The sequence below is a fragment of the Pseudorasbora parva genome, chromosome 19 (genome assembly GCF_024679245.1).
Source record: "Pseudorasbora parva isolate DD20220531a chromosome 19, ASM2467924v1, whole genome shotgun sequence".
In the NCBI taxonomy this organism is placed as follows: Eukaryota; Metazoa; Chordata; class Actinopteri; order Cypriniformes; family Gobionidae; genus Pseudorasbora; species Pseudorasbora parva.
The window spans coordinates 36634720-36656718 of NC_090190.1; the positions used below are offsets into that span (position 1 = coordinate 36634720).

General features: G+C 37.0%; 1 protein-coding gene across 2 annotated transcripts in view; it reads left to right on the forward strand.

Moving 5' to 3' along the window:
* Window positions 1-21338, forward strand: part of fbxl20 (F-box and leucine-rich repeat protein 20) — a 31729-nt gene extending 10391 nt beyond the window's left edge. For both annotated transcript variants that reach the window (XM_067425783.1, XM_067425782.1), the window contains 14 exons: window positions 1214-1275; window positions 1433-1487; window positions 5516-5590; window positions 5729-5823; window positions 8375-8443; window positions 8821-8916; window positions 9005-9131; window positions 11078-11152; window positions 11262-11392; window positions 11496-11556; window positions 11656-11700; window positions 16035-16091; window positions 16376-16588; window positions 17551-21338. In XM_067425783.1, the coding sequence (XP_067281884.1) occupies window positions 1214-1275; window positions 1433-1487; window positions 5516-5590; window positions 5729-5823; window positions 8375-8443; window positions 8821-8916; window positions 9005-9131; window positions 11078-11152; window positions 11262-11392; window positions 11496-11556; window positions 11656-11700; window positions 16035-16091; window positions 16376-16588; window positions 17551-17658 (1269 nt within the window). In that variant the 3' untranslated portion in view covers window positions 17659-21338. The remainder of the gene's footprint in view (window positions 1-1213; window positions 1276-1432; window positions 1488-5515; window positions 5591-5728; window positions 5824-8374; window positions 8444-8820; window positions 8917-9004; window positions 9132-11077; window positions 11153-11261; window positions 11393-11495; window positions 11557-11655; window positions 11701-16034; window positions 16092-16375; window positions 16589-17550) is intronic.
* The last annotated feature ends 661 nt before the right edge of the window (window positions 21339-21999 follow it).

A 21999-nucleotide genomic window follows, 5' to 3' on the forward strand; every position in this document is an offset into this window, starting at 1 on the left:
TGTGTGAAGACATTGTGTGGGATTGAGGAAGCCAAACAAACTTTGCAAGAGATTGTTACAACTCTAAAGGGGAGAGAGAGAGAGAGAGAGAGAGAGAGAGAGAGAGAGAGAGAGAGAGAGAGAGAGAGAGAGAGAGAGAGAGAGAGAGAGAGAGAGAGAGAGAGAGAGAGCGAGAGAGAGAGCGAGAGAGCGAGCAAGAAACCTTAACTAACCGTATAAGGTATATTCAAAGGGGAAATGTATGGTCATAGATTTTTGTCATCTCATAACTAAAACTATTAAAAGGGATTTTCAGTCATTGAAGGAAATTCCTTTCCTTCATAGCGTTCCGCTTTCATTCCTCCCTAAAAGCCTGACCTTTTTCAAAGACCAAATCAGCCAAATAAGAGAGTGTCGTAAAATGCAGTCTACTGTTGCCTGTTAAACCTGAAGATGTGCTTCTGTTTGTTCCGCAGGCAGCTTTCTGTGTGCACAGACAAATTTGACATTATACAAAGTGTACGCGGTAGCACTGTCAAAATTAGCATGTTAAAGAATGCTGTTTTTTTGCTTCAGTTAAACGCATTAAAAATATTTAACTCAATTAACACAGCATCCATTTTTATGTCATCCTTTGGCTAACATTATATGATCAAGCTCTTATTCATGCAGATGCTTTTAAACTATTCAAGTGCAGCAAAACAAAAGAGAACACAGTGTGTGAATGTCCTGTCTATGTGACACACACAGAAAGATGCACGCCAGTATCATTTGCACAGACCACGCGACAGAATCGAGTTCTCTTTTGCGTTTGACCAAACAATAAAACACAATTATGCTAAAATTTTCGTTTTGTCCAGTATTCTTAAATGAGTTCAATTTGTGAGAAAATTAGATCCTCATCATGTTTGGCAGCAAAATATATCTTAAAGTGACAGCAGCCTAATAAACCAGCTGCTGTGATGCCTGTCATTAATGTTATTCACACAACAAATGACACTCTGGCTGCGTCCGAAACCTGGAAAATGCTGCCTTCGGTCGACACATTTGAAGGCAGGAAGGCATCCAGCAACATCCAAATCTAATGTTAGCTTCGCTTATACTTAGATACATAATTATTGTCTCCTTGTTTTATTGTTAAAGTGTGTGATTTGCTGCAAGACACTGTAAACACTGTTGACCTTTGAACTCACAAGATGCTCAGTTTTATAAATGAATGTCTTTTTCTTCTCAGATGTTCTCCAATAACGATGAAGCCGTTATCAACAAGAAGCTGCCGAAGGAACTGCTGTTACGGTTGGTGTGAAACCCATTCAGTACTTCTTTTTCTTCCTGCTTCATTTGTATTGGAAGTTGTATTGATATTATCTTCTTCATCTTTCCTTATCTTTGATGCTCTATTTGTGAATGATGTTTGCTAATGGTTGTGATGTTCTTTTTTTCCCCCCCACAGAATCTTCTCGTTTCTGGATGTAGTCACACTTTGCCGCTGCGCACAAGTCTCACGAGTAAGTGTGATCTTGTCTTGTGGCACATTAAGTGTCTATTTTGACATTTCTTCATTTCATGAGCCCTACAAACATTTTATTTGTGTGGATTATATGTTTCTTGCAATCGCTATAGTTACAGAGATGGTGTGGTGACTTTTGGGAAAAGATAAATATATACAGTGCATACAGTCAAGTGTATAAACAAAGGACACCCTTTTGAATTAAATGGTTTTATGTATCAGTACATAATAAAAAAAATCATTTGGTCTTTGGCAGGCCTTAAAATGAGGTAAATACAACCTCAGATGAACAACAACAAATGACATATTACACTGTGTCATTATTTATTTAACAAAAACTAGGCCAAAATAGAAAAGCCATGTTTGAGAAACTAAGCACACCCTTACTGGGTAATTCCACAGGATTTGAGAGGGCAAGTAGCAGTCAGACGCTATTGAAATGTCTTTAATTAATTGATCTTTGACTAAAATGCAGCAGCAGCCATATCACCCTGTAGCCCAAGACTGGTTTCCCACTGAAGCTAAGCAGGGCTGAGCCTGGTCAGTACCTGGATGGGAGACCAACTGGGAAAACCATAATGCTGCTGGTAGAGGTGTTTGTGAGGCCAGCAGGGGGTGCTCACCCTGTGGTCTGTGTGGGTCCTAACACCCCAGTATAGTGATGGGGACACTGTACTGTCAAAGAGCACCGTCTTTCGGATGAGACGTTAAACCGAGGTCCTGACTCTCTGTGGTCATTAAAAATCCAAGGATGTCCTTCATTAAAAGAGTAGGGGTGTAACCCTGGCAACCTGGCCAAATTTGCCCATTGGCCCCTGTCCATCATGGCCTCCTAATAATCCCCATATAATGATTGGCTTCATCACTCGGTCTCCTCTCCACCAATCAGCTGGTTTGTGGTGAGCGTTCTGGCGCAATATGGCTGCCGTCACATCATCCAAGTGGATGCTGCACATTGGTGGTGGTTGAGGAGATTCCCCCCTTCTATATGTAAAGCGCTTTGAGTGCCTAGAAAAGCACTATATAAATGTAACAATTTATTTATTAAATTTAAAAGCAGAGGTTTTGGCAGTTTGCTGTTCTGGAGCATTCAGTTGCGTGTTGACACAATGCCAAGGAGGAAAGATATCAGCAAATTATCTTAGAGAAGCAATTGTAGCTGTCATCAATCTAAGAAGGGTTATAAAGCCATTTTCAAACCATTTGAATCTATCATTCTACAGTAAGGATGATAATTCACAAGTGGAAAACATTCAAAACAGCTGGCAATCCTCCCAGGAGTAGACATCCCAGCAAATTCACCCCCAAGGTCAGACCACGCAATGCTCAGAGAAATTAAAAAAACACACCAAAGAACTATTCCTCGGATTCTATAGGCCTCAGTTCATAGCAATACAATTAGAAAATGTATGGCGTGTTTTGGAAGGTTTGCCAGGAGAAAGCTGCTTCTTCTTACGGCTTAGGTTTGCAAAGTTGCATCTGAACAAACCTTAAGACTTCAGGAACAAAATCCTTTAGACAGGTGAGACCAAAGTGGAGATATTTTGCACAGCCCAATAGAGCAGCTTTGGGATGTGGTGGAACGGGAGCTTCGTGCCCTGGATGTGCATCCCACAAATCTCCATCAACTGCAGGATGCTATCCTATCAATATTCAGATTGCCATGGCAGTTTGATATGCGATCCGAACTGCTGAAATCATGTGACATTGGCGATCCGAATATTTGATCGATTCACTGATTCATGAACCGTTTAAATCTTTTTTGAGGAACACTGAAGTGAAGACAATGCTGAATAAAGTCATAGTTTTTTATTTTTTTGGACCAAAATGTATTTTCGATTCTTCAAGAGATTCTAATCAACCAACTGGTGTCACAGATGGACTACTCTGATGATGTTTTTATTAGCTTTCTGGACATGGACAGTACAGTGTGCATAGAACTGCATATGCTCTGGGACTAAAATATAAAATATCTTAGACTGTGTTCTGAAGATGAACGGAGGTCTTACAGGTGTGGAACGACATTAGGGTCATTAGAGTCATTAATGACATCAATTACATTTTTGGGTGGACTAACCCTTTAAAGTAGAGGCGAGCTAGGTGTTGCCATCTTGCGAGCGCGTCGTCGCGTTTCACTCCCAGATAACAGAAAATGGGCAAAAAGGCAGGACGTGGGCAGAGCTTAGGTGACGTAATGACTATAGACAGCAGATAAATGGCTATCCACCTGTCACTCAAAGTGGCCATGCCCTTAATCATTCAGAACTTTAAGGCTTTATATAACGAAAACAATGAGTTATAAAAAAAAATTCACCCCCCTCAAAGTTGTCATGAAGGTCAAAATTAGCCTTCATGACTGTTTGTGTGTCTGAAGTGTGTATCCACTTATTGACTGTTTAAACAATTTCTGATTAAACTGAAAGTTTCTTAGAGAGACAGCATTGTCTAGATAACACAAGATTCTAGCACAGTAACAATAGGATACAACAAGTACCATACAAAACTAAATAGTGTGTCTAATGACAAAGGTCAATATAATTTTGTATTATAAAATACAACAGATTCGTTGCTTAGAGATCATTCACTCGATCCTTCCAGCAAACGTCACCTTTTCCACCATATAAGTTAAAACGATAGTCATTTGACAAGGCTATTCATTTAGTAAAAATATATATATATTTATATTTCTGAGAACTGAAGTATGATGTTTTTGCATGCTTGTATTTCAGAGTACATCACAGTCACTGCGTAGCCTACATCGTGACTAACGTTATATAAACATGCAATATCGTTGACGAAAAAAGACGAGTCTAAAGTGGTTTTGGTTTTGTCTGAGCGAATGAAGAGCGTTTGTGCGGTTGCCAGATTTCAGTAATTTAAATCCCCCAAACAGAGCTTTTCTGTGAAAAGAACACGTATACTATCCGGTGTTTTACCTAAACATGTATAATCTGGCGATCATATGCACACAAGCTCTCTCTCGCACGCTGATGATCTGAAAACACCAATAAACAAGTAAGCTGCATTTTATCAATCTCCATTTGAGATGTTCTGCTTTAAGTGTCATTCAGTCGGTCTGTGTTCTGTCAGGACGGTCAGGACTCACGAGCCGCTTCGCTGAACAACTGAACTGCTGTGTGCTGTGAGCTGCTGAAATAAGCCAATCAGAGCAGAGCTCAACATTAATATTCGTGACTCTTCCAAATAAGGCAAAAACAGAGCATTACATCCTAGGGACAATTTATAGGGTTGTAAATGGACCTGTCAAACTGTATCTGGACAATTTTTGCCCATAAATAAGCCACATACCCTCTATGTAGATATCGGAGAACAATTTAACATATTGTTTCAACTCATTCTAGGGCACCTTTAACATGGGGCTCAATGAGATTCTGCTCCCTTCTGGAGCCTGTCCCTAGTGGTCAGTCAATGAATTGCAGCTTACATTACTTACGTATTGGCTTCAAGAGATCACGGGAGGTTGCCGCTTGGTTTTTACGAATTAATTTCCTTGTTTTACTAAATAACAGCCACATTGCAATAATTAGTTCATTTGTTTCAATGTGATCATGATTTACTAAAATGAGGGAATGGATTCTTCATTCTTGGCCACTATATATACAGCAGTGGCTAAAAGTGATTTCCGGCCTCGGAAATTTGACATAAAAAATGTGTTAAAGATTTTGTAAGCATATTTTGTAGTTTAGCTCAAAGCTAATTGTTTTATTTGTGATAACACAATGAACAACTTTTTTTTTTGCATATTAAAATAAAATCTGTATCTGTAGTTTGCCTTTTTTTGGCAAAAAATATAAAATATTATATTTTGATGATTTCATTGAACTTGTCGAGTCATTAAAAACAGATATCTCTTCCAGACATCCCTTTGACCACTGCTGCATATTTTTGTTCATATGTCATGTGCGGGGCTCCATAGGAAGGAGCTCTTCTAGAATAAATCACTTTTAGAGAATATCTATTGATAGTGGAATACTTTCTTTTTCTCACTTGTTCTCTTTGTCTCAGTCATGGAACCTGTTAGCCCTGGATGGCAGTAACTGGCAGCGCATTGACCTCTTTGACTTCCAGAGAGACATTGAGGTCAGTAGACAGTTGTTGTTTTTTCAAACAAGACTGGACAAGTCAACATTTTCTTTTACCTATTAAAATGCAATGAATTTCAGATGTTATGATATATATGATGTGTATAACAAATCATAAAAATCTCTTCATGTACAGGGTCGTGTGGTGGAGAACATCTCAAAGCGGTGTGGAGGCTTCCTAAGGAAGTTGAGTCTAAGAGGATGTCTCGGAGTCGGAGATAGTGCACTCAGGTAAGAAAGAGGGTGTGTGAATGTCGTGTCTCTGTGAGACACACAACTTGTGCGCACAGAAAGCCATTTCAGACAGTGCCAAAACAAACAAAAATTATTCCAAAATGCCAATTTTGTTGAGTATTCTTGCAAACACGGTCTTAAATAAGTTAAATTAAGTCTTAAATAAACGTGAAGTTGTGAGAAAATGAGATCAAATCCATGTCATGTACAGCAGGTCTTAAAGTGACAGCAGCCTAATAAACCAGCTGCTATCTGTCATTAAGTATAATCAAGGAACAAAAGACAAAGAGAAAATACACTGTAGTTTTAAAAGGGTTCATCTATATTCAACTTACTATATAATTTATGCAGTGAAGACTGTGTTTGATAATTTTATTATATATATATATATATTCATATATATATATATATATATATAAATATATATATATATATATATATATATATATATATATATATATATATATATATATATATATATATATATATATATATATATATATATATATATATATATATATATATATATATTATATATATATATATATATTCAAAAGTGCTTATTCATCCAGTAGTGAAACAAGACATTGACTTGAATTAGTCATTGAATGATTAATTCAAACTGATTTTAAGCTGCAGACGTAACTTTTTTTTGTTTTTGGTTAAAAATGATTCAAAATAAATTTGAGCAAGTTCTTTACATAACCAGCCAGTGTTTAAAACTATCCTTACCTTAGCCTGATTCGCAACGGTAAGCTGGTAATAATGTTATAATTCGAGTGGTATGGTGGATTTCCGCAAGAATTCAAGCATGTCTGTATACATAAAGGAGTCCGTCTAGTATTAGTGTCACATGTGAGGATGCTGCAGGTGGCGGATCATTTATCAGCCTTTTATGACAGCCACTGGAATAATTAAACTTCTCATTTTGATGGTGGATTGTAATCCAAAAAAGTCCAGACGAGATTCACCCTGTAGTCAAAAGCAAAAGTTTTGACTGTACAGAAATCTAAATCTCTAATACACACTAAATACACATAGTCACACAATGCTGATGTTGTTAACATTAAGAGAACATGGTATGAAGTGATGTGAGCTATGGGATCATTAGATATAATCCCCATTGGTAGTGCAGTTTATTGTAATGCTTTTTTTCTCAGTTGGTCAGAACAAAAGTGGCAGACATTTTACTTGTTCAGATTACTTGTTTTGTGTGAAATTTCTTGTTTTGGTCATACTGGATATAGGGTGAATTCAGGTTGACTGGGACACTTTTTTAGCCTGACAAGCCAGACCCACATCAAGATGTTTGGTCTGGAAACTCACCATTGACAGCTCAATCTGAGGGGCGGATAAACGGTTGTCTTTCAAACTCCCTCTGCACGCGATAGGATAGCGCTACAACCAACCAGAGCAACGAAGGTGAAACAGAGCTCGTTGATAGATTAAACATTCCTCATATCCGGTCGGCAAAACTCCGAACACATCTTCCCTTCTTAAGAATGACTTCAGTGCCGTTTTTTGTTCTTTTCTAAGAGAAAAACTCCAAGTCTTCCAGAGTCGCGGTCAAAGCTGATTCGAATGACCGCCGTTCGCCAAAGCACGCAAGCGCAACTCTGCCGTCATTATGTTAAGCCCCGCCCATCGACTCTATACACGATGTGATTGGCCCGTCAAGAGCTTGGCGTTTACAGCTCAGAAGGGTATTGAGAGTTGCTAGACGACACTCGCGGGCTGATTAGATTTGCTGCCGCTAGGGTGCGTCTAGATTTCTAGGCTAACACTTTTTGCCATTGAGATGACTGGGGAAAAGTGTCCCATTCAACCTGAAGTCACCCTACGAGATGTGTAATCTGTGATTCTGAAGTACAGTATCCACGTGCGTGAATGAATGACAGCCTCGCATACTCATCAAAACATTGCATGCAACCAATGTAAAGATGATAATTCCACAAATAACTGCAATGGCAGGTTTCAAACAGAGATGGCGACAAAGAGGCAAAACTTCTGGACTGCAGCTTTAATTCAAATTAATAAAAATAAAAATGTTTAAATGGACTGCAGCAATTAAAATTTTGTCAAAACCTCTAATACATTACATGTTATTTTGTTTAGTTGTCTATTCAGAATGGTGGAAGAATTGCAATCTCTATTTTAAAACAAAAAACATGATTCTCTGTTTCTGCAGAGGTTTCTGCATAAATTTATCATGTAACCATGTAATCTTTAATCAAAAGAACTTCTTTCAGCGGTGTCTGTTCTCTGATGACGTGTTTACTGGTGTTTTTACCTTTATGTTTTCTAGTATGAGAAGCCGTTTCCCTCAGAAATACGTCACAATAAGGAAGAAAAGACTATCGCAACATTCATGCCAATTCATGTTGACTTTAAGACCTGTCAAGAAAGATAGCCGCTTTAATATTCATACAGGAATTTAGTTATGCTTTCCATTCTAACGGACATTCAATTTGGACTAAAGACATTGTTGCGACTTGGAGGGAAATTCAAGCATTGTTTAAAGTTTAATAATGTGTAATTTGTCTCGTAGAACGTTTGCCCAGAACTGCAGAAATATTGAGCTGCTCAGCCTCAATGGCTGCACCAAGATCACTGACAGGTGAGTGAAGAGGTCTGTGTGTGTGTGTGTCTGTGTTTCTTTCTTTCTTTCTTTCTTTCTTTCTTTCTTTCTTTCTTTCTTTCTTTCTTTCTTTCTTTCTTTCTTTCTTTCTTTCTTTCTTTCTTTCTTTCTTTCTTTCTTTCTTTCTTTCTTTCTTTCTTTCTGTCTTTCTTTCTTTCTTTCTTTCTTTCTTTCTTTCTTTCTTTCTTTCTTTCTTTCTTTCTGTCTGTCTGTCTGTCTGTCTGTCTGTCTGTCTGTCTGTCTGTCTGTCTGTCTGTCTGTCTGTCTGTCTGTCTTTCTGTCTTTCTGTCTTTCTGTCTTTCTGTCTGTCTGTCTGTCTGTCTGAAAAGTGAAAACTTCTGTCTTTATTTCCGCAGCACCTGTAACAGCTTGAGTAAATTTTGTCCCAAACTGAAGCACTTGGATCTTGCCTCCTGCACCTCAATCACGAACCTGTCCCTCAAAGCTCTGAGGTCAGAGGTCGCAGGTTATTAACTGTACTTGCTGGCTATGCAGAATGCTTCTCTAGGGCTAAATAACTTTCTCTCCGTGACATTTTAGCGAGGGCTGTCCTTTGCTAGAGCAGTTGAACATCTCGTGGTGTGATCAGGTGACCAAAGATGGCATACAAGCGCTTGTGAGATGTTGTCCAGGACTCAAAGGCCTGTTCCTCAAGGGCTGCACACAGGTGATTCTGGACTTTCACATCCTCTTCCCGCCCTCTTTACTGTTCTTCCCCTTTTGCTGTGTTATTAAAACCCACTTGAAGCATTTTGAATTGAAATAAAGCTAATATAAAGTATAACAGTAGCACTTTACAATAAAGTCTTTTGTTAACTTTAGTTAACGCATTAGCTTTCATTAATTAATAATGAGCTATTTATTTGATTATGTTAGTAAAAATTAATTTTTCATTCGGGTGGTTGCATGCGATTTGACTTTTTTAACTTTAGTTAGTGTGTAATGTTGCTGCTTGAGCATAAACAGTATCTGCAAAGTTACGGCGCTGAAAGTTCAATGCAAACGGAGATATTGTCTTTTAAAGTTATAGCAGTTTATTGCCTTTGTACTACAACGAGCTTCTCGGGTTGGTGACATCATAAAACGTTGTTAGTCACCGCAGATGTGACTTCTGCCCGTAATGGTAAGGGGCGTGGCGTTTCCAGCAACCTGTGCTTGGCTTTTCAGCCAATAAAAATACAGGAAACTACATTTGGCCATCTAACCAATCTATGACCATTGCGTTTTTCAGAGGGATGGGCTTCATAGAAGCAGGAAGCAAACGAGCCATTCAAGGGATAGTGGAGACAGCGGTGTGGAATAAACATACAGCATTTTAACAAAAAATATATATTAAGACATGTTATACTGCTCCCCATAAACACAACCAAGTCTTGAAAAAAACCACGGAACCACTCCTTCTATTCATAGTGCATTAACTCATATTAAAAATAATCATCTTTTGATTTTAACAACACATTAGTAAATATTGAAATTATCATTAACTAAAATTGATAAACCCTGTCAAGCCTGTCATGTTAAAGGTGCACTATGCAACTTTCCGTCCACTGGAGGACGCCTATTCAAAACAAAGGTGTAGTTTGATGACGCCAAGTGTGAGCGTAGCATCTTGGGAGATGTGGTCTTCACCTCACAGCCGGTCGAAAATAAGACACGGGCAGAAATCATGTTCATGGATGCGGTTATTACCGTTACTGTAGTGTAAAGCAGAGCAGGACCGAGTGTTGTGGAGCTGAGCAAGGCCGCTGGAGCGACTGTTACACAAACACACGGCTCGCGAGCACCGGGACTTTTATTATGACAGGACGGGACACAGTCGCCGGGCGCACGCACTTCCGCCTTTTCCGGTCATGATTATAAGGTGAAGCAGCTCTGTTTATCATATAAGATACATTTAAGTGTGTTTAAAATGATGTTATGACGTTACTCTGTGCGTTCGCTTGGCGCTGTTGTGACATGTTCACACTGCTAAGAGAAAAGCGCTTCTGCAGAATAAAACTGAGGGTAACGCAGATATGACACGATTGACAGACGACTCACTCAAACGCAATGCTGAAACGTCCCGGTCCTTAGTTAAAATAGCAATTTTCTCACAATTTACAAATAGTTGGAAACATCTGGGATATTGTAGGTACTCAACTGAACAAAATATATAACACCGGCCTAGTGGTTTTTGGATATTTTACTGCAAAAATACTACATAGTGCACCTTTAACTAATATTAACAAATTAAACCTTTTGTCTTGGCAACTAACTAAAATAACTAAAGGTGAAGTACAAAAATTGCTTAAACTAAAACTGGATGCTGTATGCAAACAAATATTTAAAAAACGAATAAAAAGAACAAAAGGATGTATCAAAATTATTAAAAGCTAAATGATTTAAACTAAAATTACCATTAACTGAAAATATTAAAATAAAATAAATTAAAAAAACTTAAACTATTATATTCTATTATATTCCTTTTAAAAATATATGGGTTTGACTTAAAATATGAGGATGAGTAAATGATGATGAAAGTAAAAAACTGTTTTGGTGTACTGTCTCTATAAATCCAACCAATCATTTAGTAGCATATTATCTATCTCACTTTTATGTTTTCTCTTTTTATAGTTGGAAGATGAAGCACTTAAGCATATTGGAGCACATTGTCCAGAGCTGGTCACACTCAATTTGCAGACGTGTTCAGTAAGACGCACACATTCTTATTCTCATTCTCTCATACACTGGATGTGTGTGAATATGTCCAGCGGATGGGCTCCTCATCTAGGTATGTCTCTGTGTGTGAATCGAGCAGCAGATCACAGATGAAGGTCTTATAACCATCTGTCGCGGGTGCCATCGGCTGCAGTCTTTGTGTGTGTCTGGCTGTGCAAACATCACAGATGCTATTCTCAATGCCTTGGGCCAAAACTGCCCTCGTCTCAGGTACATAACACACATACCCACTGATGCATGTGCATGCAATAAGCCATTACCCAATTTTTTTCCTCTTTTAAACTTCGAACCATTGATCTTTTTGTCTCTGCAGAATATTAGAAGTGGCTCGCTGCTCTCAGCTTACAGATGTAGGCTTCACCTCGCTGGCACGGGTGAGTAAACAGTCCGACAAACACAAACCTCCATCCGTGCTGAACCTCCAGATCTCCTAACAACACAAATCAAATGCATCATTTCCTCTTATGTTACAGAATTGTCATGAACTAGAAAAGATGGATTTAGAAGAGTGTGTACAGGTGAGTCAGAATGGGTTTGGCATGAACATATTAACAAAATGTTAAAATATTGTTATACCGCAATTAAAGGGGACCTATTATGCAAAATTCCCTTTTACGTGGTTTGAACATAAATGTACAGTAGGTCCTTTATATCACGTTGATTTTTCTTTAATACACAGATGTAATTTACAAATGTGATTCCTTTCTATTCTTTTTACGTTCACAGACATAACCGACTCTGTTTATGTGAACTTTGTTTGAAATTTCATTGTGTGTATTCGACAGTTTAAGCGTAATAAGATGTGAAAGAGAACTTGTCTTTATACTCACTGGACGTGCTGCCAGACATCCAGATTTTGCTTTCTGTGCGTGTGCTTCAGGTGTGTGCGCTCAGAAATTCTGATCTAAACCAGAAGTTTACTGATATGGCTTTAATACGCATGCAGATAATAAATCATGATTATGAAGAATTACAATGTCACGGAAGTGTAATCGCGATAGAGATGATTATCAAAATCGAATAGATGTTTTAGTTTTTGGCAGATTATATGAGGCACAAGCTCTACAGGCTCTGCCCTATTCATAAAAGCTGGGCGGAGAGCAGCAACTCATTTGCATTTAAAGATACATGCATGTTTTTCCTACTACTCAAACATGGACATTTACAACATGCTATAATTAATGATCTGGAGGGTATTTTAAGCTGAAATTTCACAAACACATTCTGGGGACACTTGAGACTCATTAGATCTTGTAAAAGGGGCATAATAGGTCCCCTTTACATGTTATTAAAGGGTTAGTTCACCCAAAAATGAAATTTATGTCATTAATGACTCACCCTAATGTCGTTCCACACCCGTAAGACCTCCGTTCATCTTCAGAACAGTTTAAGATATTCTATATTTTAGTCCCAGAGCATATGCAGTCAATGCCCACTTTACTGTCAATGTCCAGAAAGGGACATCATCAGAGTAGTCCATATGTGACATCAGTCAGTTAATTAGAATCTCTTGAAGCATCGAAAATACATTATGGTCCAAAAATAACAAAAACTACGACTTTATTCAGCATTGTCTTCTCTTCCCTGTTTGTGTTCAATCCTCAAATAAAGATTCAAGCGGTTAAGAATCAGTGAATCGATCAATGATTCGGATCGCCAATGTCTCGTGATTTCAGCAGTTTGACACGCGAATCATGAATCAATATGCTGATTCACAACTGTTTGAATCTTTATTTGAGGATTGAACACAAACAAGGAAGAGAAGACAATGCTGAATAAAGCATTCAGTTTAAAGTTACTTTCAGTTTTTAAAGTTACAGTTTAAGTTATAAAGTTTTTGTTATTTTTGGACCAAAATATATTTTCGATTGCTTCAAGAGATTCGAATTAACCCACTGATGTCACATATGGACTACTCTGATGATGTTTTTATTCCCTTTCTGGACATGGACAGTATAGTGTGCATACACTTAGGTACACTCTCGAACTAAATATAAAACATCTTAAACTGTGTCTGAAGATGAACGGAGGTCTCACGGTTGTGGAACGACATTAGGGTGAGTCATTAATGACATCAATTTCCTTTTTGGCTGAACTAACCCTTTAATTCTACATTAAGAAAATGACATTTGATAAAACCCTCAAATCAAAATCTGTTCTTCTTTTATTGTCCACTGAAGTAATCAATCCCTTTTTTCTGATGATAATTCTGAAACAAATCTGTGAAATTGATATGGAGACTGTTAAAAGTTGCCCTATTATGCTTTTTTGGATATTGCCTTTAATGTAGTGTGCAGTATAGCTGTATGTGAATGTAAAAATACTGAAAAGTTTCAAATATCAAAGTGCATGAGTTAATGTCATTTGCATAATGCCAGCCTATGGTTTTCATTGGCTGCCTGATGACGTCTGCTTTGACCCACCCCCAAACACTGTAGTAGTTGTAGCTGAGGCCTGGAAAAATTTGGAAGAGTTTTCATATGTGAGAGAGAATTAATTTTGCGTGCACTTCCAAATCATGAGGACTCAAGCCATCATTATTGTTTGTGTCAAGTCATGTATTTATAGGTACTATATAAATATACATGTTTATATAGTGCTTTATACAGTACAGATCGTTTCAAAGCAGCTTAACAGTGATGATAGGAAAATGATGCATTTCGGCTGTTGTTCAGCTGAAGTCAGTTTAATGTTGATTCAGTTGCATTTGTAAAGGTCATTAATTATTAAATGACTTTTTCATCTATATAGCAGTTCTGCAAAAAGTTGTCATCCCGCTCATTTCAGTTCTCATACTACAGCATCAGTGCAGTCAGATCAATAATATTAATGAATATTAAGTGTCCCCAACTAAGCAAGCCAGAGGCAACAGTGGCAAGGAACCCAAACTCCGTCAGCTGACAGAATGGAGAAAAAAAAAACCTTGGGAGAAACCAGGCACAGTCAGGGGGGCCGGTTCTCCTCTTCTCAGCGAATGAACATGGTGTGATTATGATTCAGGCTGCATCAAGTCAGAATTCAGATCGGGATAGGTAGCATTCAAATATTCATCCAGTTCCTTTTGCTTTAAGATCGGATTCATCATGCCGGTATGAAGCCGAAGCTGGCCATAGGACCTGTCTGGTTCTTGTGGTCTTTGCTGAGGATCTGTGCCGATGGCTGTCATGTCGATGAAGCCTCTAGTAGACGCGGTCTCTGCTGACATTCAGGGCTGCGTTTTGGTCGTGTCTCGGTGCAGGTCCATTATCTGATCTGGATACGGACCGGATCCTGCTGACTACGGTAACCTCGGGATAAGGACGAGACGGACTGATATTAGTGTAGATGCCATTCTTCTTACGATGTAACAAGTACATCGGGTGTTATAGGGTATTGTTAGGTTCCTGGTTCCGGTTGACCCAATTTATGCAGCCTGACAATCAATTTACTAATTTGAATAATATAAATTGATAATGTGTTAGTCTAGATTTAAACTGACGGTGTCTGCTTCCTAAACAAGGCTAGGAGGACTGTTCCAGAGTTTTGGTGCTAAATACAAAAAGGATTTATCACCTGCAGTTGATTTTGATATTCTAGATATTATCAACTGGCCAGAGTTTTGAGATTGAAATAGACGTGGACTATAATACGTTATGAGCTTACTCAAGTACTGAGGAGCTAAAACATTTAATGCTTTTAAGTAATTAGCAATATTTTAAAATGTATGTGATGTTTCATAGGGAGCCAATGTTGTGTTGACAGAACTGGACTAATATAGTCTTACTTCCTGGTTCTAGTAAGAACCTGAGCTGCTGCGTTTTGGACCAGCTGGAGTTTGTTTATTAAGCGAGCAGGGCAACCACCCAGTAGAGCATTACAATAATCTAGCCTTGAGCTCATGAATTAACATTTTTTGCATTTGTCATTGAGAGCATATGCCCTCATTTAGATATAATTTTAAGATGGAAAAATGTGGTTTTACAGATGTACAAATTGATATCAAAGAGCTCACTCAGGTTTCTAACTGACAATTAAGACTTGTCAGAGCAGACATCAGTTATATATATATACAAATACAAATACAAATAGGTAACGGTCAGAAAAGTATGATTTGAGCCATGCCAATGAACTAATCCCAATGTAATTTTCGAGTCTATTCAAAACAATATTGCTTCACTGCCCGTCATAATTCTTCTCCTGTGAACTACATACTACATTGTTAGTATGGGATAGTAAAGTGTGCATCATATGCAAGTTCAGAATCTCGCTTGAAGAAGTAGGTCATCCGGGTACTTTTTACTTCTTACTCTTTTATGAGTACTGTGAATTTGGACTTACTTGTTTTGTCACATACTGTGTTTCACATACTTTATAGTAGAGGAAAGTATTCGATTTCTGATGCAGCCACTCTGTATCAAGTGCTGAGGAAGATCCAGAGCTGAAATTCAGATATATTTAACCTGGTGCAAGCGGTGAACTAATCACAAGAGACTGGCCCATTTGACCAATCAGAACAGAGTAGGCTTTTTTTTTAAATGTTAACTTGTAAGCCTGAATGTATCCTCTAATTATACATTTTAGTCTTTATAAACATTGTTTGTAACTTGAGTTTTTTGTTTTGTTGTAACGAGTATTTATTATCACTAGAGGACCCCCTAGAACCCATTGACTGTGATTTCAATTATTTGTCTTCTCTGAAACAAAATACAATATTGTTCCTAATGTAATTTCCTGTTTTGTTGATTATCAATGAATGTCGTTAGCATGAATATTTATAATTGTATTTATTTATTAATGCATGTAAAGTGCTCTATAACCACTCTATGAAATGTATATAAAAAGCCTCGTTATAATGTTAACACTTTCTCTATAGATTACAGATGGAACACTCATCCAGCTTTCTATACACTGCCCTCGACTCCAGGTTCTGGTAAGGGTTATGAACCAAAATGTACAATAAAAAAAAAACATACATTTGAGTGGTGTCAATTTAATGTGTTACTTTGGTGGGATTTATCAAAAAAAAAAAAAATATCAAAAAAAAAAATCTGCAATCTGCACAATGCACTTTTTAGGGCATTTCTATATATATGATTTTTGCAATAAATCAGAATATGTCATTAATACTAATCATTTCTGCAACATATCTTTGGTGTTATGGCGTTGTTTATGTATTTCGATCAGAAAACCCTCATGTTCTCATTCATATTTTAGAGTTTGTCTCATTGTGAGCTGATTACTGATGATGGCATCAGGCAGCTGGGCAGCGGACCCTGTGCTCATGACCGACTGGAGGTGATCGAGCTCGACAACTGCCCGCTCATTACAGACGCTTCATTAGAGCATCTGAAAACCTGTCACAGCCTGGACCGCATCGAGCTGTATGATTGTCAACAGATCACCCGCGCTGGCATCAAACGCTTGAGGGTAAGCCCTATATATATATATATATATATATATATATATATATATATATATATATATATATATATATATATATATTTTTTTTTTTTCTTTTCTTTTTTTTCTTCGTAAATAGTTGCTCTGATTTGCTCTTACATAGACTATTTGATGCATCACAAAATCTGAAATTAGTTTCCATTTACTGTTTTTTATTTTTTATTTATTTATTTTTTTCATTTTCAAGTCTCTTATGCTGCATTTATTAGATGAAAAATACAAGAAAAACTGTAATATTGTGGAAATATTATTCCAATGCTGCTTAATGTTTTTTTGTGTAAACCATTATTTTTTTCCAAGATTCTTTGAATGGAATTGACTAGAACAGCATTTATTTTCACTAGAAAAAATCTTTAGTTAAATTTCTTTACTGTCAGTTTCAATCAATTTAAGGCATCCTTACTGAATAAAAGTAAAAAAAAAGTTGCTTTGGATAAATTGTCTGCCAAATGCATACATTTAATGGTAAAAAAATCATATAAATACATTTTATGTATGTATGTATGTATTTATTTTTACCATTAAATGTATACATTTGGCAGACAATTTATGATTTGTGATTAATTTATATGATTACAAATGTCTTTTACTCGCACTTTTTTAATCCATTCTAGCTGTATAAAAGTATTAGTTTATTATATATACATTAGGTATATATTAGTTTCTTACATATTAGACAACAGAACAGCATTGAAAAGGGCGTCTGTAGAGTTTGGATTGAACATAAGAGGGAGCACAACACATCAACCTGTGCTGGTCATCTCAAAATGCATGTATGGATGGCGATATGCATCGGTTTACACTGCTCGTGTACATGTTTATTTATAATATTGTGTTTTTGTGAGTAATCAGTATGATAGGGCAGAAGCATTATCATATGTTGGCGAGTTTCCTTTTTTATGTCCTTTTTTCTTCATCTTCCTCTTTAGACTCACTTGCCCAACATTAAAGTTCACGCCTACTTTGCACCCGTGACTCCGCCTCCATCGGTGGGTGGGAGCCGCCAGAGATTCTGCCGCTGCTGTATCCTTCTATGATGTAAAGCGGACTGAGCATCGACCTCTCACCCCCTGATTCACCAAGAGCGCGCTGGTGGGTCGCCGGTCAGAGCGGACGGCAGTGACCGAGAGACATACAGTACTCCATACCCAGTCATGAGCTTTAATCAACACTACAGTCCATTCAATGGCTTTACACAAGACTCTTATAGGGTAATTAAAGTGGACGAATTGGGGAAATGTGCTACTTTGTTCATTGCAAACTATTTGGAGAAGAGAACAATGGGGCCTTTAGGAAAAATATATGACCATTTGTTACTGGATGGACCACCTCGATTTGATTCGAGATCATGGTAGAAGCAGGAGACGATCACAAGGTAACCAGCTCATCTTTCTTGCCCCCAAACACACAGGAATGGTGGTCTTTAACCTGTGAGCCCCAAAGGACACACATTCAAACACATCTCTCACATTTACATACACACTCTCTTTCTATCTGTTTGTGTTGCTCTCAGTGGCTTTGTTAAACTTGAGCAGAGACTGAATATTTTTTAAGCATGATTATCTTCTTCTATCTTCTCCAAGTCTTGCTTTTTTATATGTCTTTACCTGGAGTCCTGTTCAAAAGGTGTCGGAGTTACAATCGAGATCCAGGGGCAGATTTAGGCTGTACGTAAATGAGGCAAGTGGGAAAATGCGCACTGTATTCGGCGGATGGGCGAGGGTCTCGCATGCAGCACTGAAGTGATGATGGAGAGAACGGCGGTGGGCTTCATTCATGAAACGAGCAGAACGAATTTCTCTCATGAATCCATTACTTCACTTTGGGCTGTGGTCCTTAAGAAAATAAACACACTTTTCACATTCTCATTCATTTATTTATTTAAATAAACCAAATAATACATAACAAAGACATACTTTGATATGTGGTGGAAATTATCTTGATACAGAAAAAATACACACACACACACACACACACACACACACACACACACACACACACACACACACACACACACACACACACACTCTCCTATGTTGTGTTCCATAGACATGTTTTAATGCATTTTTATAGTTTCAAAAGATATAATTTAGTTTGATTTATACCTGGACTACAAACATGAACACGCACTTATGCACTTACACACGCACTTACATACACATGCGCTGTATTACACAAACACACTCACAATACACACACACGCAAATTCACTCAAACACGCATAAGCACACACTCTCTCACTCACACATGCACACAAACATAGATAGACACACACACAGACACGCATGCAAACACAAAAACACGCATACGCACACACACATGAACACATACACGAACTCTCTCAAACATGCGCACACACACACGAACACACACAAACTCTCAAACACACATACGCACACACGCATGAACGCGCACAAACTCATACAAACCTCTCACAAATACACAAACTTTCTCAAACACACACACACACAATAAACTGATAACATGCACTGTGCGTATATATATATATATATATATATACTGTGTATATATATTTTATATAAAAAGATACATATTTGCTAGCATTTTATTATTATATATTATTATATGTTGTCTCCAGCATCGTCACTGACACTCACATGATTGACCAATATTTAAGTGGTTTATGTTTAGATCATATTTTTGAAAACTCCTCACAGCTGAAGAAATTGCACATTTCATTTTTACCAACAATTTCCACAGTAATGAACGTGTTCTTGAGTTTCATGAATGAGGCCTGACATCGCCACTGTTCAGGGAATAAATCAACGTCACCATGTTCTTCACAAGCAGTCATCCGCTGGCTTATAAAGCAAACACACACACACACACACACACACGCACACACATTTGCTTTTGTGAATTGTGGGGACATCCCATAGGCGTAATGTTTTTTATACTGTACAAACCATATTTTCTATCCCCCTACACTGCCCCTGCCCCTAAACCTACCCATCACAGGAACCATTCAGCATTTTTACTTTCTCCAAAAAACCTCATTCTGAATGCTGTACGTTATAAGCATTTTGAAAAATGGGGACATGGCCAATGTCCTCATATTTCACCCTCTCCTTGTAATACCTATGTCATACCCATGTCATTATACACATTTTTGTCCTGATAGAAAAACAAGCACACACACACATACACACACACACACGCACGCACACGCACACAGACAGAGCTTCCTGAGCTCATGTACTCCGGTTATGAACACAATCAGAAGCGTTTGTTTTAGAATGTTTGGTTTGTTTGTACTTGTTTCCGTCAGGATTGTGGTCTTTTCAGTTTAGGCTCTGTTTTGAGTCACGTGAGGCCACTTGTGAAAATGTTAGCGTCTGTTTTTCTTTTTGTGAATTTCTATAGGTAAGCGTTAGATTATGACCTTATTGAAATTGAGTTGCTATATATGTAGAATATTTTGATAGGGAAAGAATATGGCTGTGGTGTTTTTCTTATGCCTTTTTTGTGGCATAACATCTTCATTATGTTCCAGATAATGATACTTGATGAAAACGATCACAATAAACCACTTTTAATGGAATTTCCATTGAGTTGTTCCAAAACGTACTCAAGTGCTCACACTTCTACACTTTAGACAGAAAGGGCCACGGCTGGGATTAACACACTGAACACATTTGATTTCTGTCACTCTTTAGAGAAAAGTATTTCAGCTGATCAGAATCATATATGCAATAAAAAGCTGTATTTTGAAGTAGGTTTTCTTAATGTTGTGATAGTATGAGACTTATAGATGTTTCAGGTGCTTTGTCTTTTTTTGGTGATGTGTTTTTTTGTGTGTGTGTGTCTTAGTTTAATTTTGAGTTTAAAACTCGTCCTCCGTTTGCAATCAGAGATATGTGTGTATTTGGACCCGGAGACGATCATTCTCAGCCGTGAATGAGAGCATTGTGAGTTGTGTGTATTAGGGAAACACTAACCATTCTGAGATCTCTTTTGTAGCATTTGTAGATTCTTTACATTTTATGCATATGTGAGTTATCATAACTGTTTTTCAGTGTAGTTCACAGTATGTCTGATGATAGGAGTGCAATTTGAGCCGGTTTGAGACAATCAGCAAGACTCAACAACACTCTTTCTAGAGACAAATACTAATGGACTGCATCTGTAGTTTGTTACACTGCCGTCGGACATGCTCCTCTGCTTTTTTTAGGCACGCTAGAGCTGAACGTATGTACATGAAACGTTATCTGAGCCATCCTAGAGAAATGAAGCGGCTTCCCCCTGCCATTCTACACTCTAAAGAATTCAGGGTAAAACACAACCCAATGTTGGGTCAAATATGGACTAACCCAGCAATTGGGTTGTTTTAACTCAGTGATTGGGTTGTCTTAATCAAATATTTAACCCAACCGCAGGATTAAAATAACCCAATCACTGGGTTAGTCCATATTTGACCCAATATTGGGTTAAAACAACCCAACATTTTTTAGAGTGTAAGTGAAAAGTATTATGTCAATGCTACATTGACTATATAATTGATGGAATCTGTCCAAAACACGACTAAGTCATGTTTGAACATCAAAAAATAATATAACTTTCATAGAGAAATGAAGCTTGTTGTAAGACTTTTACGATATTTCAAGTGTGACATTGTTACATTATTTCCATTTAAGCATACATATATGTGTGTGTGTACATTTACACGTGGGTTTGTGTGTGTGTGTGTGTGTGTGTGTGTGTGTATATATATATATATATATATATATATATATACACACACACACACATATATACTAGGTGCTGTCAAACAATTAATCATTATTATTTGTTGCATCCAAAAGTGTGTAAAAAATGTGTGTACAGTATAATTGTTACGTATATATAAATGCACATTCATTCATGTATATATTTAAGAAAATTGTTATATATATATATATATATATATATAGCACAATTTTCTTAAATATATATATATATATATACATACATACACACACGCACGCACGCATGCGCACACACACACACATATATATTAACAGTTTTACAAAGTATATACATGAATGAATGTGCATTTATATATACATAATAATATATACATATAAATAAAAAATAAAAATTATATATATATATATATATATATATATATAATATATATATATATATATATATATATATATATATATATATATATATATATATATATATATATATATATATATATATATATATAAACATACAAACATACATACAGTATACACATGCATGTATATATATTTAAGAAAAAAAATAAAAATAAAATAAATTATATAAATGTATACCTGCACATATTTCTTAAATATATGTGTGTGTATTTATATACATAATAATTATACACAGTACACACATATGTAAACAAA